This window comes from Carcharhinus amblyrhynchos, chromosome 3 (genome assembly GCF_965287045.1).
Source record: "Carcharhinus amblyrhynchos chromosome 3, sCarAmb.v2.hapA, whole genome shotgun sequence".
NCBI classification, from domain to species: Eukaryota; Metazoa; Chordata; class Chondrichthyes; order Carcharhiniformes; family Carcharhinidae; genus Carcharhinus; species Carcharhinus amblyrhynchos.
Window position 1 is genome coordinate 89,626,595 of NC_137326.1, and position 22,617 is coordinate 89,649,211.

At 40.6% G+C, this 22,617-nt stretch overlaps 1 protein-coding gene across 1 annotated transcript in view; it reads left to right on the forward strand.

The window, feature by feature from the left end:
• The window catches only part of kpna4 (karyopherin alpha 4 (importin alpha 3)), a 34,381-nt gene extending 18,050 nt beyond the window's left edge, over positions 1-16,331 (forward strand). Inside the window, exons 11-17 of the mRNA XM_080185479.1 lie at positions 1,574-1,705; positions 7,705-7,833; positions 8,519-8,623; positions 9,032-9,103; positions 9,300-9,462; positions 12,119-12,213; positions 14,271-16,331. Of these exons, the coding sequence (XP_080041605.1) occupies positions 1,574-1,705; positions 7,705-7,833; positions 8,519-8,623; positions 9,032-9,103; positions 9,300-9,462; positions 12,119-12,213; positions 14,271-14,369 (795 nt within the window). The 3' untranslated portion in view covers positions 14,370-16,331. The remainder of the gene's footprint in view (positions 1-1,573; positions 1,706-7,704; positions 7,834-8,518; positions 8,624-9,031; positions 9,104-9,299; positions 9,463-12,118; positions 12,214-14,270) is intronic.
• Positions 16,332-22,617: the final 6,286 nt, after the last annotated feature.

The window sequence follows — 22,617 nt, forward strand, 5'->3', positions numbered from 1 at the left end:
GTAGTCTCCTGATATGCTTTTGTGTGCCTTCAGTGTCCTCTCTAAATCTTTCTTTTGCTCTAAAGCACCTTTCCTTACAGTAATTGCACAATACAAAATCCAAGTTGTTACTTGGGAGGCCAAAATTTTAGAGCTTTGCACTGTTTAGGTAATGCTGTTTTTAAGCACCATTGGGATAGCACATTCTAATAGATATGTATCATTTTACAGATGAGAAGATAAATTGTAACTGATGAGCAACAATGATGTGCAATTTGGCTTGTCCTTGTTAGTGTCAATTGGGCACAATCCAGAAGGAAACAATCTTTATTGGGTGATAGTTAAATTCAGACCCCATACTTCATTTTAAGTACTTTTGCATATGAATTACAATTTGTGAAAGCTTCATGCCTTTTTAAATAGTAAAATATATGCACAGAAATATAATAAAATGCTGGCAGTAGTCTGTTCTGCAGTCTCTCAGATAAGCATATTAACTAGCTGTATTTGGTATGTGTCTAATTGTATACTATACATGCTCACCAAACGCTTGAAGAATCTTTATGACCATCAAGCACTTAAATCTGTATACAACTATGGGCCACTTGTGATATTTCTCACAGTAAATCTGTGTACAATAAGTTACTGTAAAGAAAATGGAATTAAAAGGGAGTCAAAGCTAGCCCAGTTAATAGGCCAGTCAGTTGAGCATCTGCAATAGCCAAAACGTAATATTTTACTAAACATAAAATTAACAAAATAGTGTGGATTAAGAGGAAACGGTTACAAAGAACAACCCAGCACGGGAAACAGGCCCTTCGGCCCAACGAGCCCGCGCCGCCGCATCGCCCTACACCTATTCTACCCTGCATGTCTACGAATGGGACCCTACTCAGTCAGATTCAGGGAAGAAATAGTGTCAATTTAGTGGAAACCGATTAGCCTAAGAGCACATCTTTGGGGTGTGGGAGGAAACCGGAGCGCCCGGAGGAAACCCACGCAACCACAGGGAGAATGCGCAAACTCCCACAGACACAGGCCCAAATCCATGTATCTGCACAGCTAGCAGTGCTAGTCACTGAGCTGTTGTGGAGCCCGTCTATCGGTCCAGGATCAAGCACACACACCGACATGAAGTACTAGGCCACTCCTGGACTTCCAAGAGCAACCCATGCACGACCCGCCGTGTGCATGCCCCTCGCTTGACACGAGGTGGACCTCCACCTGTGGAATAAAGACAAAAATAACATGGCTTCCTCGCGGAACAGAACATCCTCCCCTTTCTTGGAACATTCGCCCTCCCCACCGGAACATTTTCCTTTGTCTCTTTCTCCCCCATCTCAGGACACACACACACACACACGCGCCCCCGCTTCCCACAGTAGATAGTATATTTTCCTTGTCCTTTTTATTGAATTGGCAACGCATTCGCTATCTGCTGTATAGGGAACAAAGCACTACTAGCACTACTTGTGCTGTTGAGTAATTTACTAGCCTCGTGTCATTCAGTTCATTTTCTATACCCTGCAGAATTAAAGGGCTAATTGTGACTTCCATATTACTCATACTAAATGTTTGTTGTTGTGAACTTCAGATTTTAGTCGACACTGTTTGGGCCCTGTCCTACCTAACAGATGCTGGAAATGAACAGATTCAGATGGTTATAGATTCAGGGATTGTTCCTCATTTGGTGCCCCTTCTCAGCCATCAGGAGGTCAAAGTTCAGGTATGGATTCAGTCAGCCGAGCTAAAATTGTTTCTCTCTGAACATTTGGTTGTAAATCAAATCTTACTTGTAAAGAAATTTTCTTTCATGTTTTTGTGATGCTGTTATTTATCAACTGGTCACAGGTCTTGCGTACCAGATCAAATCAGAGCAGTCAGCTGAAACCAATGGGGGAAAAACAAATCTGAGAACATTAAATCAGTCAGTTGAATGACTCATTTGTGGCAATCTCACTCAACGTCAGCAAAAAATGCCACGTTACAGCCATGAATCGATTGCACTGTTTGATTGCATTGATTTATGGAAGATTTTATGTTTGGGCTTATGCTAATAAGTTTTTGGTGAAACTTGAATGTGACTTCACCTCAGTAAAAGCGATGTGGTTGTTATGATTCCTGTAGAGAGTGATAACTTTTCAGAAATTTGAATTCCCAGTAGCCAAATTATTGGAATTGCACAATAAGTTTTCATGTTTAACACTTTTGCTGTAACAAGCAAGCTAAAAACAATATTAACCAAACACCAAATCAGAGGTAACTTGTACTCTAAACTACAAAAACGCTTCCTCACTAACTTAATGTGACTTTAATTTTCCCTCCTATAGTTACGACAGTTTTGATAGTTTAAGAAAATATCCTGCAGGTTGACAAAGGCTTCCAATAGACTCGCCCTCATTCAAAGCTCACCTCCATGGCAGTGTGAATCATAGGATTTGTATGCAGGCCTAAGTGCTGATTAGCTATACTTACATTCCTAACACCTTTCTTGGACTTTGGAGACTGACAGACTACCCACCATCTGCACAGATGCGTTTGCCATTGTATACAGGCATGAACACCTTGTACATTCTTAAAGAACAAAGAACAACCCAGCACGGGAAACAGGCCCAACGAGCCCACGCTGCCATTTCAACAAAGCCTTTTCCTACACCTACCCTGCCCCGTGTGTATGTGAATGGTACCCCTAATGTAGCCAGATTCAGGGGAGAATAGTGTAGGGTCAATTTGGTACACCAATCAGCCTAAGAGCACATCTTTGGGGTGTGGGAGGAAACCGGAGCACCCGGAGGAAACCCATGCAACCACAGGGAGAATGCGCAAACTCCCACAGACACAGGCCCAATCCATGTTATCTGCACAGCTAGCAGTGATAGTCACTGAGCTGTTGTGGTGCCCGTCTGCTGGTCCAGGATTAAGCACACACAACGACACGAAGTACTAGGCCACTCTTGAAGAGCAGCCCACGCACGACCCACCGTGTGCATGCCCCTCGTTTGACAACAAGGTGGACTGACACCTGTGGATTAAAAGAGACAAAAACGTTAACATGTAATAATACATTTCCAGTGTCGTCCCGAGGCTCTGACCCTTTCTAATACCGTCTACTATAACCCTCCATCCCTGTTTCACCTCATGTCTGTCTAAGTAAACCTTAAACAAGTCCAACGTGCCTGCCTTCACCACCTTACTTGGTAGCGTGTTCCATACCCCCACGACCCTCTGCGTGAAAAACCTTCCTCTAGTATCCAAATTATACTTCTCCCCCCTCACCCTTAGATCGTGACCTCTCGTAATAGTTGTCCCCAGTCTAGGGAAAAGCCTGCCACTGTTGACTCTATCTATTCCCTTCATTATTTTATGCACCTCTATCAGATTCCGCCCTTAATCTCCGTCTTTCTAAGGCAAAGAGCCCCAGTTTTTCCAATCTTTCCTCGTAACTCAGTCCTTCCATACCAGGCAGCATCCTGGTAAACCTCCTCTGCACTCTCTCCAGGGTCTCCACGTCCTTCCGGTAGTAAGGTGACCAGAACTGGACGCAGTACTCCAAGTGCGGTCTAACCAATGTTCTGTACAACTGAAGCATTAGACGACAGCTCTTATACTCTATACCCCTTCCTATAAAGGCTAGCATTCCGTAAGCTTTCTTCACAACCTTCTGTACCTGTGTTGACACCTTCAGAGACTTGTGCACCTGCACTCCCAGGTCCCTCTGTATTTCTATACTCTTAATCGGTCTACCTTTTTATCATGTAACTCCTCCCTGCATTATTCCTTCCAAAATGCATCACCTTGCATTTGTCAGGATTAAATTCCATCTGCCATCTATCTGCCCAATATACCAACCTATCTATATCCTGCTGTGTCACCTGACAATCTTTCTCAGTATCTGCCAATCCTGCCATCTTGGCGTCATCTACAAACTTGCTGATCACACCACGTACGCCCTCTTCCTAGTCGTTTATATATATTAGAAAGAGGAGAGGTCCCAGTACTGAGCCCTGCGGCACACCACTGGTGACTGACCTCCAGCCAGAAAAGGACCCTTCCACTACTACTCTGTCTCCTATTGCCCAGCCAGTTTTCAATCCATCTAGCTACCTGTCCTTGTATCCCATGTGCCTTAACCTTTTCTACCAGCTTACTGTGAGGGACTTTGTCAAACACCTTACTGAAATCCATATAGATGACATCAACGGCTTGCCCATCGTCAACCATTTTTGTCACCTCGTCAAAAAATTCTACCAGATTCGTAAGGCAAGACCTCCCCTGAACAAAGCCATGTTGCATATCCCTAATCAGATCGCAATGCTCCAAATGCTTATACATCCTATCCCTAAGAATTTTTTCCAATAATTTTCCTACCACCGATGTCAAACTCACTGGTCAATAATTACCAGGGTTATCCCTACTACCCTTTATAAACAGCGGTACCACATTAGCTTCCCTCTAGTCCTCTGGGACCTCACCTGTGTCCAAAGAAGAGACAAAGATTTGCATCAGAGACCTAGCAATTTCATCTTTCACCTCCCTAAGCAGCCTGGGATAAATGCCATCAGGCCCTGGAGCTTTATCTATTTTTATGCTACCTAAAAACCCTAGCACTTCCTCCCTTGTAATGGATATTTCCTTCAAATGATCTACAGCTCCTCCAAGACATTACATGACACCAAACCCCTCTCCTTCATGAATACCGACGCAAAGTATTCATTCAGAATCCCCCCCCATTCCCTCAGACTCGATTCATAGATCCCCTCCTTTGTCCCTAAGAGGACCAATTTTCCCTCTAACCACTCTCTTGCTCCTAACGTAAGAGTAAGATGCCTTTGGATTTTCCTTAATCCTATCAGCCAAAGCCATTTCATGCCCTCTTTTCGCCCTTCTAACTCCCCTTTTAAGCTCCCTCCTACTCTCTCTATATTCCTCCTGCACTCTCTCCGTTCCCAGTTGTTTCGACCTAACATATGCCTCTCTTCTTCCTGACCAAGTCTTCAATACCCCCTGTAATCCACGGCTCTCTAATCCTGCCTTTCCCATCCTTTCTCTTTGCCGGCACATACCTTTCCTACAACATTATCAGTTTGCCCTTGAAAGCCTCCCACTTACCAACTGTGGACTTGCCAGCTAACAGCCCCTCCCAATCAGTGTCCTTCAGCTCCCTCCTAATCCGGCTATAGCTCGCCTTCCCCCAGTTCAGCACCCTCCCCTTCGGACGGCACAAATCCCTTTCCATTTTTATCCTAAAGTAGACAGACTTGTCGTCACTGTTAGCCACATGTTCGCCTACCTCAACCACCTGCCCCGGCTCATTACCCAACACTAAATCTAGTATAGCCCTCTAGTTACATACTGCTCCAAGGACCCTTCCAACACACATTTTACAAACTCCTCCCCATCCGTACCTCCAGCTCTAGGCACCTTCCACTCCACTCCAGGAAGATTAAAGTCACCCACTGCAACCACCTTATTCTTTCTGTGCCTATCTAAAATGCCTCTGCAAATACCTTCCTCCACTGACCTCGGGCTGTTGGGTGGCCTATAGTATACCCCTAGCATTGTAAGCTCTCCTTTTTTATTCCTCAACTCCACCCACAGTGACTCAATCCCTAACTCCTCCATATTATCCTCCCTCTGCACTGTGATGTGCTCCTTTACTAACAGCGCCACCCCACCACCTCTCTTCAACCCTCCTCTGTTCCTGGGTATAAGTGTTTTAGGTGTGACATTCAGCTGCCAGTCCTGCCTTTCCTTTAACCACATCTCCGTCACTGCCACCACATCTAAATTCCTCACAAACACCAAGGCCCTAAGCTCATCCGTTTTACCCGTCACACTCCTCGCATTGAAACAGATGCAGTCCAACCCACCAGGCCCACTTGGAACCTCCTTCCCCCGATGATGATTTTCTTTTCACCCAAACCTACCCTATCACCCAACTCACTCCGACCCCAGTGTCTAATGAGTTATCAGTCTCATCCCCACCCCCCCCCCCCCCCCCCCATTAGTTTAAACCCTGCCTAAACACTCCAGCTAACCTCCCTGCTAAGACATTTGTCCCCCTCCCATTCAAATTTTCCCCATCCCTCCTGTACAGTTGCCCTATTCTCTCAAATACTTCCCAGTGGTCTACAAAAGTAAAGCCCTCTACCTTGCACCAACCCCTCTGCCGTGCATTCAGCTGCATGATCTTGTTATTTCTAGCCCTGCTGGTACTAGGCAGCAGCCCAGAGAATGCCACCCTGGAGGTCCTGCTCTTCAGTTTGGACCCCAACTCCCTAAATTGCCTACGTACATCTGCCCTACTCTGCCTTCCTACGTCCCTCTCCCCTACGTGTATTATTACTTCTGTCTGGGTCCCCTCCCCTTTCAAAATTCCTTCTATCCTCTCCGATATGTCCTGTACCCCTGCTCCAGGGAGGCAGACTACCATCCTGGAGTCATGCTTTTGCCCACAGAACCTCCTGTCAATTCCTTTGACCCTCCCATCCCCCACCACTATCACATTGCCAGCCCCCTTCCTTCCCTCTGAGTCATTCTGGCCCTCCTGCCTTTCCTTTTGTACCCCTGTCGATGCCTTTTGGGGGGCCACTGGGGTGGTCTTTGGACCAGGACTGTTCTTCTTCTTCCTCTTAACAGTTGTCCACCCATCCTGCTCCTCAGCCCCTGGGACCTCCACTTGTTCATGGTTCCTAGCCATTAACTCCTCATTCTCCCTAACCAGAAATGCATCCTGTAAACGCACCTCCAGTTGCCTGACCTGGGCCCTCAAATGCTGCAGCTCTAAACACTTGACACAGATGTGGACCTTCGGGAGATGTGATGCCTCCAAGAACTCCCACATGTGGCACCTAACACAGCTAATGCTCCTCCCCATAGTCCCTGTCATGTCCCAATCTCACTTGGATTTGTATGCGCTGAAATGCAACACGGGAAAGGTAGAAACTGCACTCACCTTGCCTAAGCCCAGCGAGCCAAAGCCCTTATACCTCTCACTCAGCTCCCACTCACTCCGCTGCCCTCTCCCGACGCTGCCCGCTGTCTATTATTGCCTTCTTTTTATACCCCCCGCTCTCCTTTCCCGACTAGCCCCTCGCCTAACTTCCGGTACGGAAGTAAAAAGTACTCAGAAACCCCGCAAACCGGAAATGCAGTCAAAAAGCATTTTAAAGTAAATCCAACACTCACCACAGCCACCAGGTACACTGCTCCGGAGAACAACCTGCTCTCCCCAGTCTTTACCATCCAAGCAACATGGGCTTGTTAGCAGGATTCAGAAGAAATCACTTTACTCTGTTAGGGTAAATCAAAGAGACAGTCTTGCAACATAATCTCGTTTAAACCTTACATTTGTAACTCACTACTTAGTGCATTTTGCAGATTAGAAGTTAAACAAACTATATGCCTGGCCTGAATTGGCATCAGTCTGAAAAGTCAAGAGACACGACTGTTAATCTGAGTCAGTGTTGATGCAGTGTTTTGGAGGGTGAAATCAGCTATATATTTTTGACTTTAAATTGCAGGTACTATTGAATAAATGTTGAAAAATGAGGGATATGTTGAAATTAATCTTTTAAAAAAAATAGCTTCAAAGAATGTTTATTTTTAATTGTTTTCAGCTGCTCGGTAATGAGAAATTTGTATGTTTAAGTTTGTGCATTTTTTTAAATCATAAAGCAAGTAAATTATTTATATATATTTAACAAAATGCTGACATTTGACCAGACTGCAGCTTTGCGAGCCGTGGGAAATATTGTAACTGGCACAGATGAGCAAACGCAAGTAGTCCTGAACTGCGAAGCTCTTTCTCATTTCCCAGGATTGCTGACTCATCCTAAAGAGAAAATTAATAAGGTAACTCCCTCTTTCCTATGAATTCTACACAGTTTACTGTTCCCAGGTTCCTACTGATCAAGAATGATAACATTTACAGCAATTCTATTGGAAATTATGAAATGGAATTATTGGCTTTGTGTCTGTTAGGGCTGGAGTATGTTTTAATGTGGTTATTTGTTAATGGTAAGATAGAATTATTTTAAAAATAACATTTACATAGAATTTAAAATGGGTTTACTTTCTGAAATATTTAGTTGAAGCCATGTACCTTGAAATTCCTGCATCTTACAAGAGTTCAGAAGTACTGTATTTGTGGTTGAAGGCAATCGCTCTTCATCTGAGGGGCTTTACAGTGTGATTTTTTGCTGATGATTAAAGCTTCAAACTGTCCATTTGCCATTTTGGGTATGCCATAATTCTCTGACATGATGGCATTGTTATGACCTTGTGAACTGATCCAACAAGAATTGGCATTTATAAATATATTCCTAAGATCGAATATATGCATTGTACACTGTGGAAGTCACTTCCAGCAGCTCATGCGTATTCTATACAAAGATGCTTTTAATAGTGAATCACTTAATATACATAATTTAAATACTTGCACTTGAAGTCCAGATGTCTCCCAAAAATAAGTCTAAGTCAAATATTATTTGTAAATAATGCACTTGTAGTTTCTAATCTGTTTTCTGATTTTATGCAGGAGGCAGTATGGTTCCTATCCAACATCACAGCTGGAAACCAGCAGCAAGTACAAGCAGTGATTGATGCAAACCTTGTTCCTATGATTATACATCTCTTGGATAAGGTGGGAGGCTACGTGGGATTTTTTTTGTTTGTCTCAATATGATTGTATAAAATGTAAAGTGCCCTATAAAGTTTTATTTCAAATTGAATTATGTATGCAAATCTTTTAATTCGGTATACAAGGGAAATGTTAGAATCATTTCCATATTTTAAAAGCTGTTCAAAGTTTGTAAGAAATTGCAACAGATATGTAAAAACCTGAGGAGAGAATGTTGTTATAAATGTAGTTATTTGTATATTCATTACAGGTTTAAATCAGAAAAGAACTTGGGCTCTTGGGTTCAAACAGTTATATAAAAAAGCCCCTCTAAATTCTGAATAGCAAACCATTATTTCATTACTCTGTGTCATTACTTTATTACTGTGTCAATTCAATTCTGGCTTGCTTGTTTTCATTTTCTTCCTTTAGGGTGATTTTGGTACTCAGAAAGAAGCTGCTTGGGCAATAAGTAATCTAACTATTAGTGGCAGGAAAGAACAGGTGGGTAAAACTACATACATTCAGATAAAATTGTTGAAATAGTCAGGAGGTTATGCTAAGTTAATTTAAACTCTTGTTGGAGTAAACTTTTAGTTCAAAATTTCACTTGAAATTTGTATAAATTGTTTTTCAAATGTTTTTTACTGTTTTGTAAAAGGCAGAAATATGATGTGGTACTGACATTTATTTTTATTAGGTTGCATACCTGATCCAACAAAAAGTAGTTCCTCCGTTCTGTAACCTGCTTACAGTGAAAGACTCTCAGGTAGTGCAAGTGGTATTGGACGGATTAAGTAACATCCTCAAGATGGCAGATGATGAGGCAGAAACAATAGCTAGTCTGATTGAAGAATGTGGTGGTAAGAATGAAATAATTTAATCCTCTGTGAAAGTACTTATGATTTTGACCCTTGACTACATTTGAAGTTGGATTGCAGTCTTGACTGACATTTTATCCATATTTTCTTCCATGTAGAGCTTTTTACAGTACACAGATCCTGTGGCTAGGGTATGAAAGGAAACTGGTAGTAGGGAGTAGATGATTTCCTGGATTGATTAAGAATACCTCCAAAGGCAACAGAGGCCAATTGTCTCCAAAATGAACCATGCTGTTTTAAAATCTTAATCCTGTATGTGTCCCTATCTCTGTGTATTTCAATATTAATTTGACGATGGATAGGTAGTTTCATAGTAAACGTTCTGTCCCCACAGTGGGGTCACATTGATTCAATGTGCCTTATTAAAGCGTGTATGTTAGTAATTTGTTCAATACCTCCGCATCCAGTCTTCTGACCAAAATATATGGGAAGGTTTATCCTTGATAATCAATAAGCTATTCTTGACAATCCATATGTGGCTAGGCATTATACAAATGATTTGAAAGTGTCCAGTTTTGGTTAGAACTAATCAGATGATGAAAAAGTTAAATGGTGATTAGAGGACAATGAGATCAGTCAGCCTGGGAATAATTGTCACTATGTATGTGGGCATACAAAACTTGTAATGCTTATCCCTGTAATGAGGCCAGCTCCTTGATTCAGACATGGACAAAAGAGACGAAATAAGAGTCACTGCAGGAGCTTTTCAAGATAGTGTCTTAAGCCTACTCATATTCTGCTGCTTCATCAATGACCTTCCATTGACCAGCAACTGAACTGGACTAACCAAATGAATACTGTGGCTGCAAGAGCATGAGTGTACCTGCACCATGTGGACTGTAGTAGTTCAAAAAAGCAACTAACTGTCACCTTCTCAAATGCAGTTAGGATGGGCACTGAATGCTGTCCTAGCCAGTGCTGTGCCAATCACATAAATGAATTAAAAGGAGGTTGGGTGTGGGGGAAACTCCAAAGAAAAATAACAAAATAGGACTTGGTTAGTTATTTTTTTGAGACGTAACTCTCAAAATAGGACATGGGTAGAGTTACCTCCAGCATGGTGCCTTTCCACAGTTTTACTGAACTTAATGAACTTAGCAGCAGCACCATGCCACGTATTGCTACCCATTTAGCTGTTGCCCTTAAGTTCTTGTACTGTGACATTTAAATTAAAACTTTTTGTCTGCTTGTCAAAGTGAACCCTAGCTAATACTGTTGACGTAAAGTCTGAGACGGAATGGATGCAGGAAGAGGACAATTTGGAGTCAGGACCAAATTTTTGAAGGAGAGTTTCCATTTAATTACCGTCACCTCAGAAACTATACAAGCAGTGGATAACAATGTGCTGTTCCAAGGACGAAGTGTAATGTGAACCCCAGTCAACTTAAAAATTGTGCTTATTTATTTTGGTTCAAGCTCCTATTGGAAGTAGTGCTGGGACTTTGATGTTTGATATTTGTTTCTGATCAGAGATGTATGAAGTAACAGATGTGAACAAAAGTATTGGCTGATTATAATAAAACAATGAATTGCATGATACTTGAAGTAATGAATCATGGGTTCTAGAGATCTGCCAAAAAAAAACATGTATAGTGTCTTTCACAACCTCAGAAGTTATCCAAGTGTATTTCAGTAAAATTTATGATGGGAGTGCTTGCCATGTAAGAAAAGTGGCAGTAAATTACCAAGCTAGCTTTCACAAACAGCAATGAGGTATTTGATTAGATAATACTGTTTGAGGTTAAAAGTTAGGTCACCAGGCTCTCCCCTTCAGAAAGTGCTGTTGATTTTTTTTATGCCCATTTGAGAGGGCAGACAAGGCCTCAGTTTGAAGTTTTATCCAAAGTCAAGTTTAACACTGGAATGTTAATTGAGAAAATGTACTTGTGCCTCTGGAGTAGGCTGCAATCCAGGGTTTGCACCTTGATTATCACCTGATCTGACCAGAAGTCCCGCCAATGCATGGTAGTGTTTCCTGCATTTGCTGCAAGTGAAGACATTGGGCTAAGGGTGAGATTCATTGGCTTCTTTCCCTGAGCCCACTTCTTGGTCAGCTGAGCCAACCATTTTTCTTTGCCTCTTCTAATCTCTCTCCAAGCAGTCAGCCTCCAGAGATCATGGCCATTGGCAACTGACTCCCAGTTGCCTTGTATCATCTTCTTACCTTATTTCAGGTGTCTTTGCAGCAAAGGTATAGACATCCAGCAGTCATTATTATCCACTGGTCATTCACCATAAGTTTTTGGGTATATGTCCATCATCTGTCTGATGAATGTGGGTCAAATCAGTGCACGCATGATTGGCTCACTAATGTGTATACGATTTCCAGTTAGTGAAGTGCTTTTGGGAACTGTAGTGAGAGTTTTAGCAATGAATGATGGCTAGCAACTATTATTCTGTAATACCCCATTTAATACTGCCTCACAGGAGGCAGCATTAGCAGAAAATCTTTTGAAAACTCGTGTGCAGCTTGTGATTGCCTGTGATTTCCTAACTTAAAAGCCTTGAGTGCTGCTCTTCACAGGGAATGTCGAATTGACCCTGTAAAATGCTTCATGTCCCTTTGAAAGTGTTTCAGAATTACAGGTTGTTGGAATTTAAAGAAAAAGTACATCTTATTACTCTCAATTCTCTTCAGGTTTGGAAAAGATTGAACAGTTGCAACACCATGAAAATGAAGACATCTATAAATTGGCATATGAGATCATTGACCAGTATTTCTCAACAGATGATGTAAGTTTAAGGAGCATTTTCAGTGTAGTAATGTCAGAGACTGCAGTGCTTCAAGAAGGTGGCTCACCAGCAGCTTCTAAAGGGCAATTTAGGATGGGCAATGAATGCTGGCCAAGAGTGTGGTCCCCACATCACCAAACTTTTTTTAAAGCATCAAATTTTCCACTGTGGCTTGTCTGCAGGCTTTCTTGCTCAAGATCTTACTGAAGATTTCATGTCAACAGTTTGCTGTGGTAGTCTGTTAATGTTCCATTCAAATCAAGCAAATGTCTTTACTGACGAATCTTATATTCACCCTAAATGGAATTTCTTTTTTAAAAAAAAGTCAGTAAAATTAGTATCACCTGATTGTCTGTCTGTTTTACTGCCTCCAAGATTAGCTGGAATCTGGAAATATCCCTCCCAGCACTTAATGAAGCTCAAGATCACCTCTGTGCAGCTAACCCTGTCATTTCCATTCTCTGATGAAATGCATTGTAAATTCATTTTGATATAAAGAACTGCAAAGTGATGTATTTGGTGGGAAGAAAGAGGACAGGCAATATAAACTAAATGGCGCAATTTTAAACAGGGTGCAGAGCAGAGATGTGGGCAGTCGCACATAAATGAGAAGCCTATTAGGAAAGCACATGGAATCATTGGTTTTATTAATAAAAGCATATAGTTCAAAAAGTTATACTAAACCGTCATAAACATTGGCTAGGCCTTGGCTGGAGAATTGTGAACAATTATAAACTTTATATTTTAGGAAAGAAGTCAAAGCTTTTGGAGAGATTTAGTTGAGTGATGCTAAAGTTGAGGGGCTTCAGTTGTATAGAGAATTTGGGGAAGCTGAGGTTGTTCTCCCAAGAAAATAAAGAATAAGTTTGATAGAAGTGTTCAAAATAATCCAAAAGTTTTAATAGAATAAGAACCATAGAATCCCTACAGTACAGAAGGAGGCCATTTGCCCCATTGTTTCTGTGCTTGAAAGAGCATTATATCCAGAGCCAATCCCCATAACTCTGTGCATTTACAATGGCTAATCCACCTAACCTACACAATTTTTGGATTGTGGGATTAAACTGGAATCTGCAGAAACTCACGCAGACATGGGGAAAACGTGCAAACTCCCATACGGTCACCCAAGGCCGGAATCGAATCCAGGTCCCTGGCCCTCTGAGGTGCTAACTGCTCTGCCACCATCCTTCCATGAGAGAGTTTCCACTGGCAGAAGGGCAATAACTTGTGGACACAAATTTAGTGATGGGCAACATTAGGGAATTTTCTTTTATGCAGTGAATTATTGTGATGTGGAATGCATTATCTGAAGTTATGAAAACAAATTAACTTTCAAAAGGGAATTGGACAAATATTTGAAGGGGAAATAACTACAGAGTTTAACGCTAAGAATAAGGGAATAAAACTAATTGAATAGTATTTCCAAAGAGCAGGCACAGGGCCTCCCTTTGTACTAGATTCTATAATCAAGTTTTATTCCACCTAATCAAGCCTGTTGTTTTACATGGAACTGAAATAAGACTTAGTGGGTCTGTGGTTGCCTAAATTGACTTTGTCACTTTAAATAGTAAACTGTTTCTAATCTACTAGTACATCTCCAGTAGAATGAATGTCAATACCCCAAACCTTTCCACATGTCACAGCAATAGATGATGTCTGGAAATGTATTTATTTTAAGCCTTTCCACCATCTTTCCTTTACCGGTCATTAAATTTGTCATGGTTAACTCTGGTGAGGCCATGTGGCTCCCATATTCCCCAGAGAGTTCTCGATGCAATCGTTCAAAATAGACCATACGACATTGCAGCAGAAGTAGGTCATTCGGCCCATTGTATCTGCACCACCATTCAATGAGATCATGATCTGATATAATCCTCAACTTCATTTTCTTGCCTTATCCCTATAACCCTTGATTCCCTTAGTGATTTCTGTTTTGCAGTTTAAATCTTTTGCATTTTTGTAGTTCCATTGTCTTCTTTCACCAACTATTGAAATAATGCAAGAGGTTTTTACTGATAGGTTTGGTTGATATTTTCTTTTCCTTTTTTTCTTTTAAGATTGATGAAGATCCTGCCCTGGTTCCAGAAGCAATTCAGGGTGGGACATTTGGGTTCAATTCATCAACCAATGTTCCAGCAGAAGGCTTCCAATTCTAGAAAGGCATAATTCCTGGAGCAAGTCAAATAATGCAGCACTAAAGGAAGGTTTGATCGATCATGCTTGGCTCATGTGGGATCCACTGCTGCATTAAATCGGAGAGCTGTTTTGCAGATTGCGTTTGGTGTCCGAGAAAAGCCCAAATGAAGTCAAGCTGGCGAGTGGGTGCGAGTGCGCGTGAGAGTGGTAAAATGTTATAAAATTTCACAGTGAATGCAATTTAGGTTGTTTAAGGAAAGGGGCTAAAAGTCAAAGAAAGGTCAATGTCTACGAAGTAACTAAACCAAGATCAAATTCAGTTATCTAGAATAATTAGAAGATTGAAGCAGTTAAGATACTTCAAGCTTCATAAAACCAAGAAAGGGACATCGACAAGTCAGAAGACCGAGTCAAGGCCTTGCTATGAAGCACTGTGTGAATGGACCCACTGTATGAATGTCTGGACTCAGTGCTGTGGAGCCAGGTTCATTACTTGAAATCTTGGGCTCTGTATTCACTCATGAATATAAACTCCTAGTCATGGAGTTATGTGTGGAAGAGAGTAGTGTATGGGCGTGATGTTGTATGTGAACGCATGCAAACTTGATTGCCTTCAAGTGGCTAATGAATAAATCCAGAAAAACACCAAAATGAGTTTGTTTTTATTAATATTTAACATACACTGGAGAATTTAACCGATTTAGCAGCAGTGCATTGTATAATTTATCTGTGGCAATTTGGGTTGAATCTTGCAGCCTATGTTGTTTGCTTGTTTTACTTCCACCTTGGCCATTCTAATTTTTTTTAATGTTTATGCTACTTATGTACTTTATTTGTAGTTATGAATTGTTCCTCACTTAAAAATTGCACCAGTTAAATCAATAAATGCTGTGGGTTGCTTTTCATATAAATCACGAATACAGTAATGAATTAACAGAAATGTAATGGTAGCAAGCTGCTCACATGCAAAAATTCTGCAGAGGAAAAAATAAAACATGTACGAGCTCTGCTGCTTAAACTTTGAAACGATACCATAATTTAAATATATGGAACCTCAAACACCAACAGTGTTGTGGAGTTCACCAACTTTATTAGTCATAACTTGGATAAATTAAGTTGGCTAAGATAATCAAATCACATGCGTCTATTAATTGATGGCGGCTTCTGATTTATTTTAGCTCTATTTTTAGTTTGTTCCTGTGTGGAATATAGCACAGTACCTTATGGGATAAATGCTGTTTATAAACATTTGTTTCCTATTTTCCTGTTATTTTTCCTGATTAAAATATATCAGTTGTGACTAATTTTGGTGCATACTTTCTGCTAAAAGGGGACTGATAGAAGTATGTATTAATGAATTAATCAAATGTGAAAACAACCTTGACATGTTTCATACTTTTAGGAAGGACATTTTAAAAAATAGACAAGTAGCCATGAACCATCTGAGCCACTTTAAAAAGAGTTTGGTGTGTTCCAAGAGACTTGCATGCAGTCCATGCAAGTTTTTAAAGAAAAGATTCTGGAAGGTAGTTGTTTCCGTGAAGAGATACAGTACACTAAATTTGGCCTATTTATCAGTTTTGTTTTAGAAGAAAAAAATGCTTACCCTCTTGGTAAGGTGGCTCATAGTAGGAAATACTGTGCCTTCTCCCTTAGAGCACAAGTGTTGCATGAAAAAATATTGCTGTATTTAAAACCTAAGGTAATAGTCACTAAAAGGAAATGTGAAAATGATTACCTGATTCCTACTTTGTGTTTAAAATTTTGCAATATTGTAGACTGGATTAATATGTAGTTGTGATTTCCTTTGTAAATTAGTTGGTTTACCCTTGAAGCATTCCTTGTAATCATACACATACTTTGAAAGCTAGACAAAAATTGGAACAGGCAGAAAATTGGCTTGCTTACACTGTTATCAATTAGAGTGCAGGCTAACCTGTTTTAGAGAAAAATAAACTTTGAAATTATTCTGTGTGGCCTGATGTTGCATTGTAGTATTAATGTGTTACATCAGGGATTCTCAAATGGGGAATGGGGTTGTGAGAATGTTTCAAGGGATTCACTGAAAAATAACCAACAGAAATTTTCATTTCATCTGTTGACTCAATTCATTGCCCTTCTGATGAATAACCTGTCTAACTCAGTTCTGGGTTAGATATGACCAATCTTGATTCATTTTTGGCTTTGCATCATCTGGCCAATTAGTGCAGCGATTGCAGGTGAGTCAGATCCGGTGGGGTGGCATTGTTATGATTTTGACATTTGTGGGCAAGTTATTACCAGTAGGATCAAAAAGATTTCAAGCTGTTCAGAGAAGAGCAGCAGTCAGTGAATTATAAACAGTGATTACAGTTGTGACCAAAGAGGAGCTCCTTCCTTATACTCGGTCTGGAGCAAGATGGTAATGCTGCGGTTTAGGTCATCTAGTGTCTTGAACTTGGCAATAGTGGATAAAGAAAACCGCATCTACATTTTCAATTAAAAGAGGTGACATTAATGTATGATCCCATATGCTAGCATTTGGCCTATAGTCCTGAATATTATGATGTGCCAAATTCTCATCCAGATAAAAGATTTGTAATTTTGAAGGATGTTGAGGTAACCTGCTCTACCACGCTTCTTGGCAGCACAGTCCAACCCCGCACCCCCCACCCCCCCCCACTTCCTTGCTTTTGTAATCCACACTTTGATTGAAAAAGACAAGTGTCCCATTTGCCTTTTTCACCACCCTTCTAACATGCCTTTCCACTTTTACAGATCTGTGTCTATTGTTCCACAGAACTTCCTAGTGTCCTACCATTCACTGAGTACTTTTTTGTCAAATTACTGCTTCCAAAGTGTATCACCCTCACATTTCAGGGTTAAATTCTATCTGTCCATTTGACCATTCCGTCTATATCGTTGTAGCCCAAGACACTCATCTCACTGTTAATCACCTGTCCAATCTTTGTCATCCGCAAACTTACTAATCCTACCCCCCACATAGTCATCAGTCATTTATATAAATGACAAACAATAGGAGCCCAACACAGATTCCTGTGGTATATGCCACTGGACACTGGCTTCCAGTCACTCAAGCAGCCTTCTGTCATCACTCTGTCTCCTACAACTGAGCCAATTTTGAATTCAGGTAATTTTGTTTAAAAAATGTAACTTGTAGTATCACAAGCATTGTAGTATTCCTTTACAATTGTGAACCCCATCATGAATGCATTTTCCCATGACTTGTTTTCTGATTTGCTTGTTACCATAGTTAATTAGATCCTAAGCAGTGGTATGCACAAAAGGAGTCAGTAAAGAGGACACTTTGTAATAAAAGCTGTCCCCTTATAGATGCTGCCAGACCTGCTGAGATTGTCCAGCATTTTCTCCTTCCCATTTTGTAACACCTGTATGTCACAACAGAGCACATTAGAGCAAGGTTTTTTAGGACCACCTTCACATTTATTGCCTGGAGTCAAAAACACTTTGGGATTTTACGACCCCGCACGGGTGAGATAGAAAATTCCTGCCCAAGGTCAACAGAGATTTCAGTTGTTGGAACCCACCATTATTCTGATTGTGTCAGGAGAGGTGGTAGAGTGTGATGTTTGTATACAGTTTTCAAACCCTCCCCCATACTGCATTGCAGGTAATACTGTTGGTCTTCAAGTCATGTTAAAGCACCAGTATATGTTTATTATGTAACTATTTTGTATATTTAAGTTGTTGCATGGGGTTCTGTGAAGTTGTTATAACAAGGGAGAAGATGGGAACCTTAAAATCATACAAGTTGAGAATTTGTAACAGCATAAGTTCCATAGGGTGAACTACTTTGTTAAACCAAAGTATATCAACCTGAGTTAACCAGCCCTGATGCATTTCTCAACAAAACAATACAAGCACTGAAAGAAATGCATTAAATTTTTCAACTCTAATATCATAAGATTCATGAGTCACTTCTTTGGGATGTCTAGCTGAGGTGGTCTCCTGTTAGAATGCAGAAGGCTTTTAATCCTCAGAGTACCTTCTGCTGGATCCTATAGTTAATGATAAAGGGCCCACCTAGCCCCTTCATGGGGTGGGGTGGGCTGAGCTCTGTGGTGAGCAAATGGACCAACTGGATGTCGTCTGGTATTTAGAGCCAGCACTTGCTGTCTCTGTTTACTGGTTCTGCCTGGGTTAGAGCTTTGTATCTTGCCTTCTGAGGCATGGATTCAACTACTGAATGAATGATTACTCTTTTTTTCCGAACACACTGTCCATAAAATCTAATTTAGATTCCACTTGCTGGGACAATCTGGAGTGGGGCTCAAACCCCTTCAGCTTCTGACCTGGGAGTCATACAGTCATGAAGTCCACAAGTGTGCTACATATTTCAAAAGCTGTTATGTTTGTGTAGAATGCTTCATGTTTCCATTAAGCTCCATGCTATGCCTTGCAAAATATATTGAATTTCCAATAATTAGACTTGGTGACATTAAATCCTACCTTGTTAAAAAAGAAAAATGCTACCAGTGATGAGCAAAATGAAAGGAAAACCAACAAGGACAATGCTAGGTACCACCAATGAAGAAGACTGTAAAAGTAACTAAGCTAATCATTTTTAAACAGCAAAATAGTGCAAATACTGGTCATTTTAAAAAATAGAAGTGCTGGAAACACTCAGGTCTGGCAACAGAGAGAAGTTATGTTTCAGATTGAAAGTATTTTGATAGGTTGTATTCTGACAGGAGGTTATTGACATGGAATGTTAATCCAGTTTTTCCACAGAAGGTGCCATACCTGCTGAGTATTTTCTAGTTCCATGATCGTCGTGCATTTAGATTGTTTGCTACCTGCTGATCTTAAAAATACAACCACATTAGCATTTGATTAGAAGATCTGCATGTGGCAGATATGTTCTGGATACTGCATGTATTTTTTTTCTTTCAGAAGTGATGTGATCCAATCCTGCTAAATTTTCAAAGTGTTTTCAGTGGCAGTGAAGGACTGCATTCCTATAATAACATTATTAAATTTTCAGAGTAGGCTACCTAAATGTAGTAACCAAGAAGATGCTTCCAAGGTTGTAGTGAAAGAGATGACATTGGATTAGCTAAGAATTGTGAAAGCAATATTAGGCTAGCTGTACTTGAAGTTGATAACTCTCTGGGATTAGAGGAAGGAAGGATGGAAATTGCAGAGGCATTGGCAATATTCTTTCACTGCTGAGATACATGTGTTGGCGCCTGAAGACTGGAAAATTTGCAAATGTTACCCCTTTTTCAAAGAAGGTATGAGGATAAACCAAGCAATTACAGGCCAGTCAGTTTAACCTCAGTGATTGGAAAGCACTCAAGAAATAACTTAGAACAAAATTAGCAGTTATTTGACAATTAAGGAAAGCCAGCAGAGATTTGTTCAGGGCATATCTTATTTTACTAATTTGACTGAAATTTTCAATGATGCTTCAGAGAGAATTGATAAGGCTACTGCAATTGGTGTGTACTGCAGTTGATGCATCTGAAAAGTGCTTGATAAGGTGCCACTTGTCAGCCACTTAAAACCCATATACCAAAAGGGATAGTGTAGGCATGTAAACAGAGTTGGCTGAGTGATAGGAAATAATCGTGGTGAGTGTTTTAGTCAGACTTGAAGATGTTTGGTAAGGTTCTGTGAGCAACGTGGTGGCACACTGGATAGCACTGCTGCCTCATGCACCAAGGACCCAGATTCAATTCCTGGTTTGGATCACTGTCTGGAGTTTGCATGTTCTCCCTGTGCCTGCATGGGTTTCCTCCAATACTCTGGTTTCCTCCCACAGACCGAAAGACATGCTGGTTAGGTGCATTGACCTGAACAGGCACCAGAATATGATGACTAGGGAAATTTCATAGTAACTTAATTGCAGTGTTAAAGTAAGCCTTACTTGTGACTAAAATTAACTTTACTTCAAGGTTGGTATTAGGACCACTGCTTTTCTTAACCTATATTAATGGTGTGTATTTGGTGTGCAGTTTTCAAAATTTGAAGATGACAAATGTAATTAGTGAACTGTGAGGAGGATAATTATAGACTTGAAGAGGACTTAAGTAGACATGGCAAATAAAGTTTAATGTAGTGCAAAGTGATACGTTTTGATAGGAAGAAAGAAAGCCACAAAATAAACGATACACTTTAAACCAGGAAACAGACACTTGAGAAAACTAAGATGCCTGAGAATAGACTAATGAAAAGGTCATGGAATAAATGACAGACTCGAGTGCAACTTGTTTCAAAACAGAAAACAAGTGTAGTCAAAGTGGCAAAAGATGGGAGGTGGTGTTCTACAAGGATCAATGTTGGGACCATTATTCACAATGTAAATTAGTAATTTAGACTTTGGGATTTAAAGAAGTTCACAGGTGACACCATTTTTTTGGGAGAGAGGTGTGTTAATATTTTATAAGAGGACACTAATAAACTTGCAGAATGGACAAATGATTGGCAGATGAAGTTCAACACACATGAAGTGCATATTGGTAGGAAGAATGGGGAGGTGGCTTTATATAGAGGTTGCAATCTAGGTGGGTTAAAGAAAAAGATCTGAAAGCATAAATACACCACATCACTAAAGGTTGTTCCACAAGTTAGCAAAACCATAAATAAAGCAAACCAAGGGATAGAACTGGGAAGTAATGTTAGACTTGTAGTGAACTCTGATTAAACTAGAGTACTGTGTGCAGTTCTGGTAGTCAGGACAAAATAAAGGACCTAAGCCTGAGAGGTGTGGGGAAGATTTACAAAGATGATACAAGAAACATGTGGATAGTGTAATGATCATGTGAAGGGAAGCGGAAATGCACTCTTCCCGGACTATAGCTTTTTTTTGAAAAGATGCTTGCAAATTCAGTGAGCTTTTAAATGTTTACATGCTGTGACTAAAAGATAAAGACACTTTTTCTGGAGTTTCTGAAAATAAAATATTATTGTAATAAACCTGACTCAAGTAAAATAATAAAAACACTCTCAACTTTTACACTCGCACATCGATAAATTGAAGAATGAAAGGATATTTAAGTAAAACCTTTAAAGTCAAAGATTGAAGTGATTAAAATGGTTCTTGAGTGGATCCAGACTGGGACTCGGAGATCTTGTTGCTTTCCTTGTTGAGGCAGGTTTAAATAAGTAAACAGATGATTTATCAGTTCCGGAGATAACAGCTGCTGGGTTGCATTCTTTTTAAATCTGTCTCCGCCGCACAAATCAAACAGCAAACGGGATTCAAGCTTGCAGTATTGGTAGAAAGAGCATGAGGCCCAGCTTCAACATCTGGTCTGGAAAAAATAATCCCTTAAAATGAGTTGGCTTGCTTTTTTTTAAAGCCATCTTTCATGAGATGTGGGCATCATGTCTGGGTGGCACAGTGGTTAGCATTGCTGCCTCAGGGCCTGATATGATATGGAGATGCTGACATTGGACTGGGGTAAACACAGTAAGAAGTCTCAACACCAGATTAAAGTCCAGCCAGTATATTTGATAGTAAACCCATCAAATAAACTGGTTGAACTTTAACCTGGTGGTGTGAGACTTCTTTCAGTTCCTGGAACCCAGGTTCACTGTCTACATGGAGTTTGTACTTTCACCCTGTATCTGTGTGGGTTTCCTCCAGTTTTCTCCCACAGTTCAAAAATGCAGGTTTTGTGGATTGGCCAAGCCAAATTGTTTCTTCATGTCCCAGGATATGTGGGTTAGGGGGATTGACAAGGTAAGTACAAATGGTTACAGCAATAATACCTGAGTAGGATGCTCTTGTCAAAGAACTGGTGCAGACTTGATGGGCTGAATGACCTGCTTCTGCACTGTAAGGATTATATGATCACCAGCCAGTCCAGCATTTGTTGTCTATTCCCAATTGCCCTTGAACTGAGTGGCTTGATAGGCCATTTCAGAGGGCAGTTAAGGGTCAACAACATCGCTGTGGATCTGAAGTCACGTGTGGGCATAACCAGATAAAGGTGGCTGATTTTGTTCTTTAAAGGACATGGGTTTTTATGACAATCTGTAATAGTGACCATTAAACTATTTCAAATCCCACTATGGCAGCCGGTGGAATTTGAATTCAGTGACCCCAGAGAAATAGCCTAGGCCTCTGCCTTACTAGTTTAGTGACATTACCACTATGTTACCATTTCCCCACATGATCTCTGCCCAACTGAACAGTCATATCTCAAAGATACCAGTTGTAACTTAATTAGATTGTCTAGGAATTCCTCTCAGCCAGAGTCCTTTATCTGAGGTGGTAGTCTTAATACTGATTCTCCACCT